Raw genomic sequence first — 15,923 nt, forward strand, 5'->3', positions numbered from 1 at the left:
ATTATTTTTTTTAAGTATTTTTTCTGCACACACTCCTCTTTTTCTGCTTCTTCAGGGACTCTGTTGACACAAACGTCAGACCTTTTGGTATTGTCGCAAAGGTCCCTGAGGCACTAATTTTTTTTCAATCTTCTTTCTCTGTTGTTCAGATTGGATCATTACTATTACTCTATCTTCACAATTAACATAAATTAATGACTTCCCTCTGTTATCTCCATTCTGCTACTGAACCCATCTAGTAAGTTTTAAGAATTCCGATTACTATATTTTTTAGTTCTAACACTTCCATTTGTTTATTTATATCTTCTATTTCTTTGCTGAGATTTCCTATCTTCCCATTCATTTCAAGAGCATTTGCCCTTCTTGGAACATTTTTATCACAGTTGCTATAAAAGTCTTTGTTAGATAATTCCAACGTTTGTGTCATTTAGAATTGGTGTCTGCTGATTGTCTTTTCCCATGTGAGTTGAGGTTTTCCTGGTTCTTTGTATGCTGAGTATTTTGGATTGTATTCTGAATATTTTGAATATTGTTATGAGAATTTGAGTCTTGTTTAAACCATATGTAGAATGTTGATATTTTTGTTTTGTCAGGGAATCGACCTGGTTGAATTCAGAAAGCACATCCTGACCAGCCTTCTATGGGTTGTTTGTGGTTTCAATGTCAGTTTTGTTCCCAACACCTTTGTAGCACTATTTGAATCTGTCTTGCATATGTACCAGCCACTGGCCAGTCACCCAGGCAGTGGTCTACCCCTCAGTTCAGTTCTCAAAGTCTTTGTTAGGTAGACCACTTAAGATCAGACCCTAGCCTGTGTAGCTCAAGGGTACGCGCAGGAGTTTATAAAGAACTGTATTGAACTGCTTTTTAAATTTTCATCCGCTCCATAATCTCCCTAGTACTTTTTGGTTGCCCACTCTGACACAAACTTCCCATGACTGATTTTTCCTCCGATTTCTCTTTCTTGGGAAGTAGACTGCACTTGATAGTGTTTTTTAAATCCAGCCTTGTCAATACTGGATCCTGCTGCAATGAAATGCCTTGAAATTTCTGTTATGTGGATAGCACTCATTACTAGTTTCTAATATAGTGTAAGTATTCATCATTTATTCATTCAATAAATTGTTATTGAGTACCTATTATGTGTCAGTTACGATTTCAGTAAATGGCACAAGGTCTCTTCCCTCAGGAACTTACATCCAAATTGAGGAGCGACAAAAAGTAAAAAATCGTTAAAGTAAATATGTAATATGTCAGAAAGGCATAAGTGCTATAGAGGAAAATAAAGCTAGGAAAGGAGGTGTGAGTATGGACTTATACTTAGAATGAGGTGGGAGCCAACAGAGTGAACAAAGGAGTAATGGGATCTGCTTGAAGTTAAAAAGATTGTCCCAGTTTTTCTATTTATATATTTGATTAGTCATTTCAAAGGCAGCTTGGGAGGTAAGGCACTTGGAGTCGATGTGTAAGCTTCCATCTTGCTCATGTTTTTAAATTTTAATCATCCTAATATTGTACATTCAAAGCACAGTTTTTGAGTGCACCTGGAGAATAAGCTAATTCTACATCAGTATATAGCATTTGAGACTGAATTAGTTACTGGATATAGTTTCCCCACTTCTTTATAGTAAGCACTGACTGGTGTATTCTGGGCCAAGATTTAGTTTCTAGTTTACAATAAATAACTGTTTTCTTGGGTCTTATATAATAGTTCATTGCTCCCAAATCAGAAACCACTGATAAGTAAACAAAAGAAAATTAAAGCAACTAACAGACCCTCATTTAATTTTGGTTCACACACTTCCAGATCTCTTTTTTACTGTAAGTTTCAAGTGCTTTACAACTGTTCTTTATGAGTAATCATGGGTTTAACTACTAACGTGAATGTCTGTACCACCATACCATGTGGCACCAGGTTTTTAAAAATTTTATCACTTTCCAAAGTGACACTCAGATCATCTGCTTAATGTCCTCTGTAAAAGTCTTTAATAAAGCTCTGAACTATTGGTGAATGATCTTATTTAGTAACGTGCCTGCTAAATTTACAGCTAGGTAAATCACACATGTCCTGTTGTCACTAATAAAGGCAACAATGTAAATGCAAGAACTGCAGCATTATCAACCACTATTCATTAAGCACTTACTATGTGCCAGCCATCCTAATAAGCAATTCATAGGCACAAATTTAAAATATTTTCTAAAATATTTCAGAAAATATATTTTAAGAAATGGTAGTTTAGTTTTAATTTATTTCTAGAAAAATGAGCTAGCCATAGGGTCAATAAAACTCAGGAGAACCAGATAGTAGTGTTACTTGAACTATCCTCACTTATTTTTCTAGGGCCCATCAATAATTAAGCTGTCCCTTGAGGATACCAGAATACCATTTAATTCTTCTGCTTCACCACACTGAAACACTTTGAAAAAGTTCTTCCTGTTATATTATTTACTACTGTTGCATCAGCATACTAAATCACATGTGGTAGCTCTCTGCTAATGAAAGAGTCACTTTATTTTTCACGGGACAGATACTCATTGGTAAATCACAGCCATGACTATCTTTATTCCAGGAAGGCAAAAGGTAAGAATTTATCAAAAGCATAAAATTCTAACTCTATCCTTTACCTAATAATTCTACTTCGAGGACTATAGCATAAAAAAAATCACAGATGTGTGAAATATTTAAACATCCAAATAACATGGCCATACAGAGTAAAATACTATACAAGCATGAACTATCTTGTTTTAAAAGATTATTTCCAGACATGGGAACACTATTTCACAAGAAAAGGGCATGTTCCCAAGCTACATGCAATGAATTCCAATTTTGTAAAATACATATGTAAGTTTGTATATGACACATATGTCAATCATATAAATACTGAAAAGATAGAACCCAAAATATTAACAGTAGACTGTTTTAATATGGGTAATTGTTATTTCCATTTTTATATTTTTTAGTTTTCTAAATTGTACAATGAATATATGTTATTATTTTTAAAAAATAGACTTTTCTTTCATATATAGATCAGTAGTTTTCAGATTTTTAAAAATCTATGGGCTTTTTCTTCAAAACAAGGGTAGAGCTCAGAGATCTACAGTAGACTGGTATCTTTTATTAACTTATATTAAAGCATCTGTTGGAATATTGACTTATTTAAAACGATCTAATTGGAAACACAGTGTTTTTTTTCCCCGTGAAAGGTCTTCATTTTCTTTCATAGTGAGGTATTTAAATAGAATATAATTGGCTTTGATCAAAATAAAAAATGACTACAAATTTCCAAATCTTAGCAGTAATTTGTCATCCCTTCCTTTCAAATTAGGCCACATAACCAACAAGACCAAAGTGGGTTAATTTAATTCCTGAGTCTGAACCTGACAACCTATGGAATTTATAATAAAGTGGGGTAATTCTCAGTGTCTTGGGGCCAGTCTCTGGTGCTCTGAATCCCTGCCTATAACTTGAATGACTGACAGATTTTGCTGCCTCATCTGAACTATCATCCTTCAGGATTTTCATAAGAAATACATAGAGCCAAGAACCACAGTGTCCTAGTTCTCAGAAATTCTGATCTATGCATTTGAGTAATATCTCCAAGAACCATCAAAAAACACCAATAGAGTCATAGTAAACTATGAACTCTCTAAAATATATGGACAAAGACAAGAATATATACCAGCCAACCCGGCTCTAGAATTTATATCTCCGACCCTTTTGTTTCCCCATCTCTCAAATGTGGATTATAACACCTGTTCATTAGGCAGCTGTGAGGATGTGCGAAGTAGTGAGTAAAAAATACAGAGCACAGTTCTTGGCGTAGTTAAAATTCAGTAAGCGGTAGTGTACAGGTGCCATAATTATCAGTGAAGAAAAAAAATAAATTATACTTGTACAGATGTTTATGCAAACCAAGGAAGGATTAAAACATTAATAATATGAAAACAATCTATAGGGATATGATGGACTTCAAGATCATTTAAAACACAGAGATAATTTAGCATATTCAAATGCTACCATTTTATGGTACTCCCTCTAAACTTCTTCTATTAACTACTTCTACTGACATTCTCAAAATTGGTAAATAAGATCATAGGATAAGGTGCTTAAATAAAGCGATTACTGAGCTATAGTCTTTCCTGTGACTGCTGACATGAATTACATTTTTTGTTGTAGCACGTGAACTGCACATTTTCTGGCTGCAACACCAAACCAGATGCAGAACACACTCTCTCAGCATGAGTCATGGAAAGAAGGCAGCAAAATCTCATCACTCCAGGAGGCAGGGCTGGAAAACAAGGCAGGAGGCACTGCCTCGACCCTTGTTCTTTGGGAAAGAAGTGAGGGCTGATAATGAAACAAACCCATATGTAAAAGGAGCCTCCAGTGTCTGACTTTCTCCTAAAATGGCAAAGCAGAACTTAACACAGTTAAAAGAAGAGTCCTACTCTCTCCATGCTCACGTTTTCCATACAAAACAGAGGGCCTGGAACGAAATAACTCTTATTGTTGAATCAATGAATAAACCAGTGATACCTCAATGTTAAGACTCTCCTTAAGAAATAGCTTTGGGGACCTGACAGGCACAAGGGGTTGACAAACACAGGTATTTGCTGGGTTATTCTCTAATTTCCCATTAATTGTTGAAATGTGACAACTAAAATTTTAATTCAGCTACAAGCAAGAATGCTGTGAGAGCATTTCTCAGAGTCCACTTACAAATATGATTTGGAACTTCATAATAAGTGATATACAAATAACTTGTGACGATTTAGATGTGTTCACCACAGTTGTACCATATATTCTTAGAATGAGGACACATTTAGTCTAGTGTCTAGTTTAATCTCACATTACATAATTATAATGACTGCGTGGAGTAAGTACATACAACATAGATAATAATAAAGATAACAGCTAAAAGTTAGGAGTAATTAAGTCCAGACACTGACCTAAGTGGCTTTCCATGTATGACTCATAAATCCTCCATACAATTACCTGAAATAGGTTACTTTATCTACTTTATACATGTGGAAACTAAGGCTTAAGAAGTTTACAAATACTTCCGAGTCCACATTGCTACTAATAATGGCAAAGCCAAATTCATACCCATGATGTCTGATTTCAGAGCCTCAAAGATGAGTCACTACGTTATTCTGACCAGCAGGTTTCATCTATAGCTTGAAATGCCTAAATATGAAATAATCAGTACATAAATAATTGAGTGTTGTTTTTAAAAAAGCTTCGCTTTTTCTACCTGTTGAAAACTTTGTTAAGTGTAGACAACTATTTCTATAACTGGTTTTGTGTGATAAATATTTAATCAAGTCTTGAAGCTGTTCCCGATACCTATGCATGGAATTATGTATTCCTATATATGTTCTTGATTATGCTATCCATTTGGATTAAAAAAAAAAAACCAAAAAAAAAAAACCATTCCTAGAACTATCTGCTCCAAACTCTCTATTTGACACAACAGTTTGGGTAAAAGTATTCTCTATCGCTGACTAAACTGAATAAGATACAGCTGTTTACAGGCTGAATCTTTCAAGCTCCCAGCATCTATCTGGATCTCCAAAAAGACTGGGGTATTTTTGAAAAAATGAGGAAGTCTGAAAAACCTCTCCCAAGAACAGCAGCATTATGTGCACTAAACACTCCAAAGGTTATTTCAGACTGGCTCTGATGATTTCTTTCCATCCTGACAGCAAAGAGAACCATAACAATGAAAGAACTAGAAAAGAGGAAGGTTGGTGATTAAAAAAAGCAAAGTAGAAAAAGACTAGTCTTGCTTTTTAATCTAAAGACTTGGTAGATATAGGTTCTGGCTTCCTGTTCTTTCAGATGACAACTGTGTCCAAATGGGCTGACCTGTCTCCTCAATAAGCTCGGCTCTCCCTTTTGCCCTCTGCCTCTCTTGTTCTTTTTCCAGCAGTAATATACATGGAAAGGTGGGGTGTGTAGTCTGCTAGGTTTGCTTAAGGAAGGTAGAATTTGATACCTGTAATAGTAATGGCTGTTAACTTTCCAGTGGTGAGCAATGGTTAGAAGACTGTTTGCCCATTAAATGCCACAGTAAACAGGAGTCCACTATACCTCGACAGTTTCCAAGGACTGTAATTCTGAGTCCCAGAAAATCTGGATAAGAAGAAACTTCTAGGTAAAAAACAATCAGCGTGTGTGTGTGTGTGTGTGTGTGTGTGTGTGTGTGTGTGTGTTTACTGCATGTTCTCCAGACTTTCTCTTCAAGAACCAGAACTCATTCCCCCAGCTATGGGGAATACTGGCTGCTGACTGCTGAAACCCACAGATGATCCCTCTCTTACCCATGGGAATTACCCTCCACCAAAGGGCGCTGCTTTGCTCCAATATTGCTCAGTTTCTCCCCGAGGGCAGCTCAAATCCTATGACAGCAAAACAAAGGCAAGGCCCTTTGCCTAGATATCAGACAAAAAAATAAATGAGATAACCCCAAAAGGCCAGCCCAGCTGCAGAGCTTCTATAGGTTCTGCTTTGCCTTCTGCCCAGTCCTGCCTTCCTCACTCCTTTAGAGAGTGACGCACTGTCCTGAATCACCTCCGAAGGTCACAAAGCAAGTAAGCAGAAGGTCAAATCTAAATCCATCTATCGACTCTTGGTTTCCATCAACTTAGTCAAGTCTTTGATTTACAAAATATAAATTCTAACATCTTAGCAGGGCATACGAAGACTGTCCTTCCTAGCCTCGCGTCCATCATCACTCTCGCCCATACAACCCTTGGTCCAGTCACATCTCTTTCTTTTCCCTGAACATGTCACACTGTTGCTTTCCCTAGAATAGGTCATTGTCCTAGTCTGCTTGATGATCACCCCCTTCTCCTACAGATCTCACTTCAAATGTACCCTTTTCTGTGAAGAATTTCCTGACCCTTCAGTAGGGTTAAGATCTCCAGCCTTTAAGCTCCCACAGTGGGATGTGCGTCCCTTTAGCACAGTAACTATTAATTATTGTAATGAGCTCCTTGCAGGCAGAGACATGTCTTTTAACTCTGCTTCCCCAGCCAGCCATTTTAAAGATGCTTTTTTGGGTTACATAAACAAACTCAACTGAGGTACTGATCCCAGAGCCCCTGGCTGAATGGTGCCAGCACACCCATGACTGGGAAGCATCGTACAGCACCACCTAAATCTGGATAAACTGTGACCTCCTTGACCAAAGGACTAATTTTTCTTCATTTATAAAGCCCTTCCAAGACCTAACACTGTCTCCTGCTCTTAGAAGATGCTCCCCCCATGCCAAAAAACAAAACAAAACAAAAAACAACAAAAAAAACCAAATCCCTGAACAAACAAAACTTTGAACCAAATGAGATCTTGGCTGAAAAGGCTGATGTATGAGAATATTACTTCATTTTCATGACTCGGTCTGTTTTTTTTTTTAATCTTTACTTTTTAAGATACATAGGATATTTCTGTTTTCTTGTTAATATATTCTTAGATCTAGATTTTTAAAATTTCTCCTTTTTTGAAACATTTTACCCTCTATTTACTGAAGCAAAAGATGACTTGTAGTTTGCTAAATTCCATTTCTAGGTTAGAAATCAAATCTAATGTGGATCTATCACACACGACTAAGAAGTTTTCCAGCTGGCCTGCTTAACACTACATCTTTGTTTTAAGGGGCCTCTTTGAAACATAAATATGTCATTAATCTATAAGGTGGTTTTTTTCCTGCTCCACTTTCTGAAACTAATAATTACTTATTGAATAGAGGTACAGACATCAGTATAGACACCAATGTTATTAGTACAAAGCTGAGGTGGGGGTTGGGGAAACCCTTGTCCTACAAACAAAAACTGAAAGCCAGTCTAATTGGGCAAGTAGCCGCATTCTCTTCACAGGAAATGGTCCAATTTTGTTATTGTTCTCAACTAAAATGTCCAAACAACAAAAAAATTGCTGAGAGCTGGCAGAGACTAGTAACAATGACAAGGAGCGTTAAAAGCCCAGTTTCTTTCCTTCTTTCCTTTTTTTTTTTTTTGAATACATCTGGGAAAGAGGAAACTCTCCAGCACGTAAGGACAGAATTTGCTGTGCCCTGAGGAATGTTTTTCATGTCACTCCATCACAGTCTCCGCTGCTGGTCTGGTGGGAGTAAGAAGAAACTGTGATAACATTTTCCTAAGAGAGCAGTACATCTGGTTATCTTGTTCTTCGCAAGTCTCTGATTATGTGTGAGCCCAAAACACAGAATTTAAGGCTTTTCCTCACCGGTCTGGTTTTTCACAACTGCAGGCAGTCTGTTCCTAAGGACAGAAGTGCAATTGGCAGATACGTCTGATTTCAAAATTTTGCTCACATTGTTCAGGTCACAGACTCAGTGATTTAACTTTACACGTACGCTTGCTCAGGCTTAACTTTTCATCCTGTGTCTTTAAAATATTTATTCATTTATTTATTTTTTTTACCTAAAATTTATTGAGTTCAATTAATGAAGGCACCAGCCCCTTCTCAGTTGTGGTTATAGGCAGAGCAGTTTCAGGAAAGCACAGTGTAGCAGGATTGATAGCATGTACCTTTTTAAACATCCTGGTGGAATCCTCACTTATTTGCATGAACCGCATAATCACATTGTTCAGGTAGATGTCACTCAAGGTTGCATGGTCTTTGCTTTCTCTTCTCACTTGGTTCAGGAGCAAATACCAGCAGTTCACTGGAGACAACAAATTCTGGTCTTTCCTAGGAAGCAAAGAAAAACAGAATTACCATGAATTACGAACCTGCCCCAATCAGCTATGGGAAGACACCATGGCAAACTAGGAGCCACAACAGACAGGTACTGTCGCGGTTCTTTCTAATCTGGGTATTGCTCACACCAGGACACTCGACAGCCAGCAGAACAGGCTTCCAGGCTGTGATGGCACAGAGCCCAGCGATTCCCTAGGCTTGGAAGAGAAAATTTGGACTAAGAACACAAGTCAAAACCCACACTCCTGACAAGGGCCACTGGGACCCTAACACATACTGTACTCAGGCAGGCCTTCAGGTTTAAACACATTATTGAAAAAAGCAGTTCATGTTTACATAAAAATCTATAGACTACTGTCTCACAGAAAAACCGTGGTCTGCCATTGCACACAAAGTCTGCTTTGACCGTTCAGTCTGTTGTTACAAAAGAGATTATTTGGCTAGGTAAGCTTTCCATAGAACATAAATTTGAGGGTTATTTATTAACTCCCACCCAAAAAGAATCAGAACTTTATAACATTGTCTCAAGGTTCATGACTAGAAACTAGGATATGAAAAACAAACAAAAAAAGAAAAAAAAAGAGTGGAAAAAGAAGGCTTATGATTAGAACCAAGATGTTTGCTAGCTTATAACTTGTCACATGTCATGCTTAAGCCCATTAAACTGTTTCAGATTTGTAACTATTCCTTGCTTATTCTAGATAATAAAGCTAAAAGTGAATATAAACCAAAAAAGGAGATTTGTAAAAAATCTTAAAAACTTCAAACAAAAGCAGCGACCAACTGGAATGTTACTGCTTTAAAAAAAATTAAATGTTTTATGTGTTTTTTTGTTTTGTTTTATTTTTACTTTAAAATCTAAGTGTAAAATGGCACGGAATGTTTATCTTAACTCAGGAACACAGGTGCCATTTTATCAGTCGTGTTATCCTATTATTCATGACCAATTATAACTCTGAATATTAATTAAATAAGAAAAGAAATTATTAAGTCAGGTCTTTCTGAGGAATAAGTCCCTGAGATTCAGGATTTAACACTGCATTAAGTCAAAACCCTCTCTAGGAAAAAGAGGAAGTAGAGGCTAGAGGTAGGAATAGGTGTAGGGGAATAAACCCCTGATGGAGGGTCTTAGCACTTGTACCCAGAAGAGAAGCTGCCCATTCCCCCAGCTGGCACGCTAAGAATTACACCCCTCACTGGAGGACCCCATTTTTTTCTCAAAGCGCTCAGGCAAAGGGGCAGTGGTTTTACGGCAAACAAATAGAGCCTTTCTACTCACATTCTTTATTCACTCGGCCCAAGGTAAATGTTACCTTATACTGATTTCTATGAATATCCTTTATGTTGAAATAGCCCACAAATTCTTTGAGAACATTTCATAATTTTTTTGTATCCTTGGTACCCTGCCCACAGTAAGCATTAAATAAATGTTATTTCATTCACTGAATACTTGTTACTGCCTTAATGTAAATAGTAGTAGTAATAATAATACTGACAGCAGCTATCATTTACTGAGCACCGAAATAGTTCACGGGTCAAGAGCATGGAATATGGACCCACAACACTCAGGTTCAAATCCCAGAACTATCACTTAACTAGCTATGTGATCTTGGACAAATTATTTTAACCTCTCTGTGCCTGTTGCTTTATTTGCAGAACGAATAAATAACAGTATTCATAAGATTATTATGGGGATTGAGTTAATATATACTTTTAAATGCTAACTAAAATACTTTAGGTCCATAGAGTGCTATATAAAGTTAGCTCTTTTTATCCAGGGGATGGACTAAAGACCATACACATCAACTCTACTTAATCCTTATACTACCATTTAAGGCAGAAATTCTTTGTATCCCCTCTATTGAGGAAAGAACTGAGGCTTAGCAAGGTGTAATGATTTGCTGAAGACCAAAGTGTCAGAGAGTCTTTGAGTCCAGGGAGGCTGATCTAAGCCTCAGTCTTTCCACCACGTAGTGGCAACATTAGGCCAAGGACTGTTTGACGCTATGAGCACCCCAAAACTGAATAAGAACTAATCCCCAAAGTCCAGCTTAAATGACTGGTAAAGTTAGAATGTTAACATTTGTCTGGTGAAGAAGGAAAGGAATGTTGCGTGTAGACCCCATGCCAGCTATCAATTACATCAGGAACTTTGTCAAGTTTCTCATTTAATGGTCATAAAGTCTCATTCTACAAGTTAGGAAACAAAGGGCTCAGAGAGGCTAAGTAACTTGACCAAAGACACACAGTGTTCAAAACAGGTCTGTCTGACTTTTCTTATCTCCTCCAAGTTTTATTAAGATGTAATTGACATATGCATTGTATATGTTTAAGATATACAGCATAATGGTTTAACTTACATATATTTGTGAAGTAATTACCTGTCTGACTCTTCAATAAAGCCTGTCTTTGAGTTTTTCCTAATCCTAGTTTGTCCTTTCTGAAAATTTATTATACATCTTATTTTCAGTCTCATGTTCAATAATAAACTTATTCAAGTCAAAGAAAATTCCAAGCTGCTTACCTTTTGAAGAAAACTAGTTAACAAACCAGAAATGAAAAGTGGTAACTGATCCACTATGAGACCAGACTACGGCGCATAGGCCTGTGAATACTCTCAGTTCACAACCAATTACCAACCCAGAAAATGACATTTAAAATATTTACTGAATAGATGAATGGGCTGTCTTCTTATTTGCAATGACTTTATAAAGAGACAGTTACTATAAATGTGACTACAGTACTGGCTCCAGTCTCCTTTTTCTAGCTCCTGTCTCTGTCAAGTACATTTGACATTTGTACATCCTGGAAATCATCACTAAGATTGATTTCTATACCAGACCAACACCAGAGGTTAATGTCATCTAAAAGAAAAAAAAAGGCATTCCCTATCCAGAATAGTTTTGCACTTGCTTCCGCAAAAGTACTCCAGAGATAGTTCCTGTCCTATTTTTTAGGTAGGCTCCAAAGCAATAAGGGGTGTAAAGTGAAACTGCAAAACCAACGGTGAAGGCAAAGACAGGAGTCTCTTGCAGCCCATGAGCTAAGCGAACAGGCTAGGCCTCCTTGTTGTCGCCCTGTGCAGGTGGATGGAAGGTTTTTTGTTTTATCATCGCACTGGAATAGTAGTACTTCTAGTCCTGCTTTTAGGCTGGGATGCAATGCAGTAAGGCTGGTGGCGGGGAAGGCCTCCATTCCAGCTCTTTACCTTGCCCAGGCCTCATCGCCTGTTCCCGCATGAGACTAAACAGTGGGTACAAAAGCCCATTTGAATTTCAGTTCTCTCTTCCTTTTTTTGGTCCCTGGAAATTTCCCTTACTTTCCTCTGAGTTATACATTTAAAAGACTGTCTATTATATTTTAATCAAATTTCTGGGGGTTTTGTGGTACAAGTATTTTTTAGGTCATCTAGTCCACCACATTTCCAGAAATGAAAGACTGTGCTGCCTTTTTAATATCCCCTAAACAAGTCTATTTTCTACCTGTAGTGATGGTAGTTCATGCCATCACTGCGAGAGCCTCTATGTGGTCTCCCTCTCTTGACTACAGTGTCTTCCAGTTAACAATCGTATCTATGGTCTTTGTCATTTTAAAATGCAGGTCTGAGCTGGTCATCCTTCTACTTAAAACTCTCCAAAGGCTTCTCATGCTTTCAGCAGCAGCTCCCAACCTTTTTGGCACCAACCGGTGCTCCCACGAGAATCTAATGCCTGATGATGTGAGGCGAAGCTGAAGTGGTGATGCTAGAGCCGGGGAGCGGCTGCAAATACAGAGGAAGCTTTGCTCACTCGCCTACTGCTCACTTCCTGCTGTGTGGCCCGGTTCCCAACAGGCCACAGACTGGTATCGGTCCATGGCCTGGGGACTGGGGACCCCTGCTTTCAGGATAAAATCCAAACTGTTGAGTAGGATCTATAGGCCTTCACGATCTTGCACAACTTATGCCTGTAGTCACACAGCTCACTACCTCATTACTCACTGCCACAGGATTACTTTCTGTTCTGCAAAGCTGCTCTACACTCCTTCCCTTCTGGTCCCTCATGCATGATGTTCCCCTTGCATGGAACATCCTGCTCTTGTCCTCTTAAATGGCCAAGCAGTCCTTCAGGTCTTTCCTTATGTATCCTCTTCCAGGGCCTTTCCGTCACCTTCCCTCCCCCACTTCCACTATGGGACAGATTTCTGTCAGTCTGTACATCTGTTCTGTGCTTATGCCTGTCGTAGTACTTGTATACTCTGCTGGAGTTGCCTGCTTGTCTTTCTCTGTCTCTAGAATTTAAATTACAAAGTAAATTTCATTATTAGAAAAACCTGCGTGTATTTTGAAACAAATAAAGTACGACTAATATAAGGTTTAATTACATTCGATCATTAGCATTTACCAAAGACTCTTGTTTTAAGTCACTCTCAATTACGATGACCATAAATATGATGGGGGCAGGGCGACACTAAACTTGAGCAATCCTTATTACTTGTTTTCATATAAAATCACTACAGAAATTCTAAGGTCTTTGCTAGAAGAATTAGCTGTTTTAAATTTGCTCACCCAAATGTCTACCTGTGGCAGATGTCAACTCCTAGTTTAATGCAATCAAGAATTTTATAAATACATAAGTTTTCTTCTTGAATATAAAGTAATCCATGAATATATATTTATTGGAAAGATAAAAGTGTTGAGAATGAGAAAAGCAACACAGACGGTTACTTTTCTCTATGGGGATGTGCCAATCAACAGCCCATCAGACGAAAATGAAAAATTCTAAAACCAACAAGTGTGGTAAAAAGGTAGGATATCAACTTGGAAAGGTGCATCCGAGTACAGTCTCTCTTACTTGTACTGCTGATGATCCTTAGTGCTTCTTGTTTTTGCCATGAACCTTTCTGCCAACTTCTCTAGGTTCCGAGAATATTCCGTCTCAATTTCAGCCTTTTTCCGGAAGAAATCTTGCAGGTCCTGGAGAAGCTGAACTCGCATCTCTGTTTGCTGCTCAAGGCATTTTTGTTGTTCTACCAGTTGAGCTCGAATTTCTAAGGAGAGAAGAGAATCCATCTGATGATTTCATGAAAGCTACTGAGGTGTGCTGGTTTGTACAAGATAAAAGTAATGAGTTCTATTATACATTTAGCTCTATATCAGAGTTTTATGAGACAACTGTGTCCAGGTCAGCTCTTTAAATAAAGTCTATGCTGACCCTTTAAAAGAATGAGACATGCTTCAGGAAAGAATGTAATAAATTAGAGTAGAAACATGGGTTACATTTGTAATGCCACAAACATGCATAGAGTCATGAGGGAAAAAAATTAAAGCCTTTCAGATAACAATTCATAACATGTGACATCTTTGGGTAGCTGAGTACACTGTAATTTTTTTCAAAAGCATTTTACCTCAACTATCCCTTTTGAGTTTGAATGGCGAAGAAGTGAACATCATTTTTTCCAGACCTCTGAACCACATATATTTGCCAGTTGGCACAGAGAGACACTGACATCTGGTAACTTTTATTTAATGGGTATAGTTCTAGTTTGTAAAACACATAGCTTCAGGGTGTCTAAGGATGCTATGGCTAAAGAGAATTTCTTTATCCAAATAATCCATTCATAATGGGAGAAATCCTTGGATTCCAATTTATCGCTCAATTCATCAAGAGCTCTTCACTTGGCCTTCTCTTTGACACAGTGTTCAAATTGACAGCCTTATGGACATACATAATCCTGAAAAGAATCCTTTGACAATTTTAATGTATTAGGAACATGAAGGTTAGTCATTTAGAGATTTAGCAAAAACACAAAAGCACAAGTGTGTGATGTTAAACTATCTGTAAGTAACTATAACAATGAAACATGTGTTTTGGAAAATGAGATACCGTAACTAGTAATCACTGATTTGTTTCTGTTCTCAGATCCAGAGCTAACCTCCAAAGACAAAAATATTTGTATTGGAAAAATTATTTATTTCATCTTTCCCAGGGTCAGTGTATATTCCCTAAAAGTGAAGGCTGAATCTAATTCAGTGGAGTTAATAGAAATCCGTGTCCAAATAACACCACCTCAATTCCTATTATTTTTCAATGGAGAAAGACTGAGCTGATTATATGTTTAATCAAGCTCATTAATAGCAGGGTAGTCAAGTTCTGAATGGGGAGTGAGAAAATTTGCTCAATTTAATAATACCTAAAAATAACCAAATCTATTTTATATTCTATTAAGGTAAGCACTAGTATATCCCCATTTTACAAATAAGAAACTGAGGTTTAAGGAGATTAAATACTTTACCTAGGGACTTCGGTTAGTAATTGACACCCCCCAGAATCTCTTAACCCAGGTACGTCAGTCAGATTAATAGAACACTTCTCCCCGACTTCCATCCATTAAACATATTTCTAGCACCTGCAGTGTGCCAGGTCTATATCTTCGCAAAGAAGATACAGTAACTATGAAACAAGGTCTCTGCCCCCAATAAGTTTATGTTCCAGGCAAAAGTATTTTAGAGGAACCTTGGCAGAAGATAGAGAAATATTTCTCAAGTGCCCTCTCTCGGTTTCTCCACTTCTGGATTGGGGGATCCTATTATTAATCTCACAGAAATGTGGTGAACACAAGAGTGAAGACATTATTATAGACTTCTAACCACCATGAACAGCATCTGGTTTTTAGTCAATCAAAGTAAGTGTTTTCCAATACAGTATTATAATCAGCATGTCTGCCAAACTCTTTCATCCACAAATACAGAACTATTTTTGTTTCATAAAGAAAAAAAAAATCAAGGGTGGGCGTATTTCTCATTCAGAAATCCCAGTAAGTCTTTCAAGATTTAGTAATTTTAACACATCTTGCTATGCTAAAAAGAAAATAAATCAATCGGCTTAAGCTGTCAACTAGTTTTGTTTTTTTTTAAGCTGCCTTAGTGCCAAATAAGAAATAAAAGTAGCTGAGAGTACAAATCTAATCAGAAGTACACAAAAACTAAATGGGCTTCCTTCTTCAGTCTTATTCTTAGATATTCTCTTGATTGCTTCCCTCAGGTTTTAAAATAAAGAACTAGAGAGTTTTGAGGAGGAGGACTATATTTAAACAATTAAAACCTCATCCTCATTTTGCAGGAAGTAACTGTTACTTCATGCTATCTGTAATTTTCCAATCAAAATAGGACCCTGGTGGCATTTTCAATAGTAAAAATGTGGTGGGACAAAACCTACAG

General features: G+C 37.4%; 1 protein-coding gene across 2 annotated transcripts in view; it reads right to left on the reverse strand.

The window, feature by feature from the left end:
• SRGAP1 (SLIT-ROBO Rho GTPase activating protein 1) overlaps positions 1-15,923 on the reverse strand; it is a 228,488-nt gene that overhangs the window by 110,089 nt on the left and 102,476 nt on the right. For both annotated transcript variants that reach the window (XM_016139894.2, XM_016139893.2), the window contains exons 2-3: positions 13,558-13,753; positions 8,554-8,716 (exon numbers count right to left, since the gene is read on the reverse strand). In XM_016139894.2, the coding sequence (XP_015995380.2) occupies positions 8,554-8,716; positions 13,558-13,753 (359 nt within the window). The remainder of the gene's footprint in view (positions 1-8,553; positions 8,717-13,557; positions 13,754-15,923) is intronic.

Source organism: Rousettus aegyptiacus, unplaced genomic scaffold (assembly GCF_014176215.1).
Source record: "Rousettus aegyptiacus isolate mRouAeg1 unplaced genomic scaffold, mRouAeg1.p scaffold_m13_p_2, whole genome shotgun sequence".
Taxonomy (NCBI): domain Eukaryota; kingdom Metazoa; phylum Chordata; class Mammalia; order Chiroptera; family Pteropodidae; genus Rousettus; species Rousettus aegyptiacus.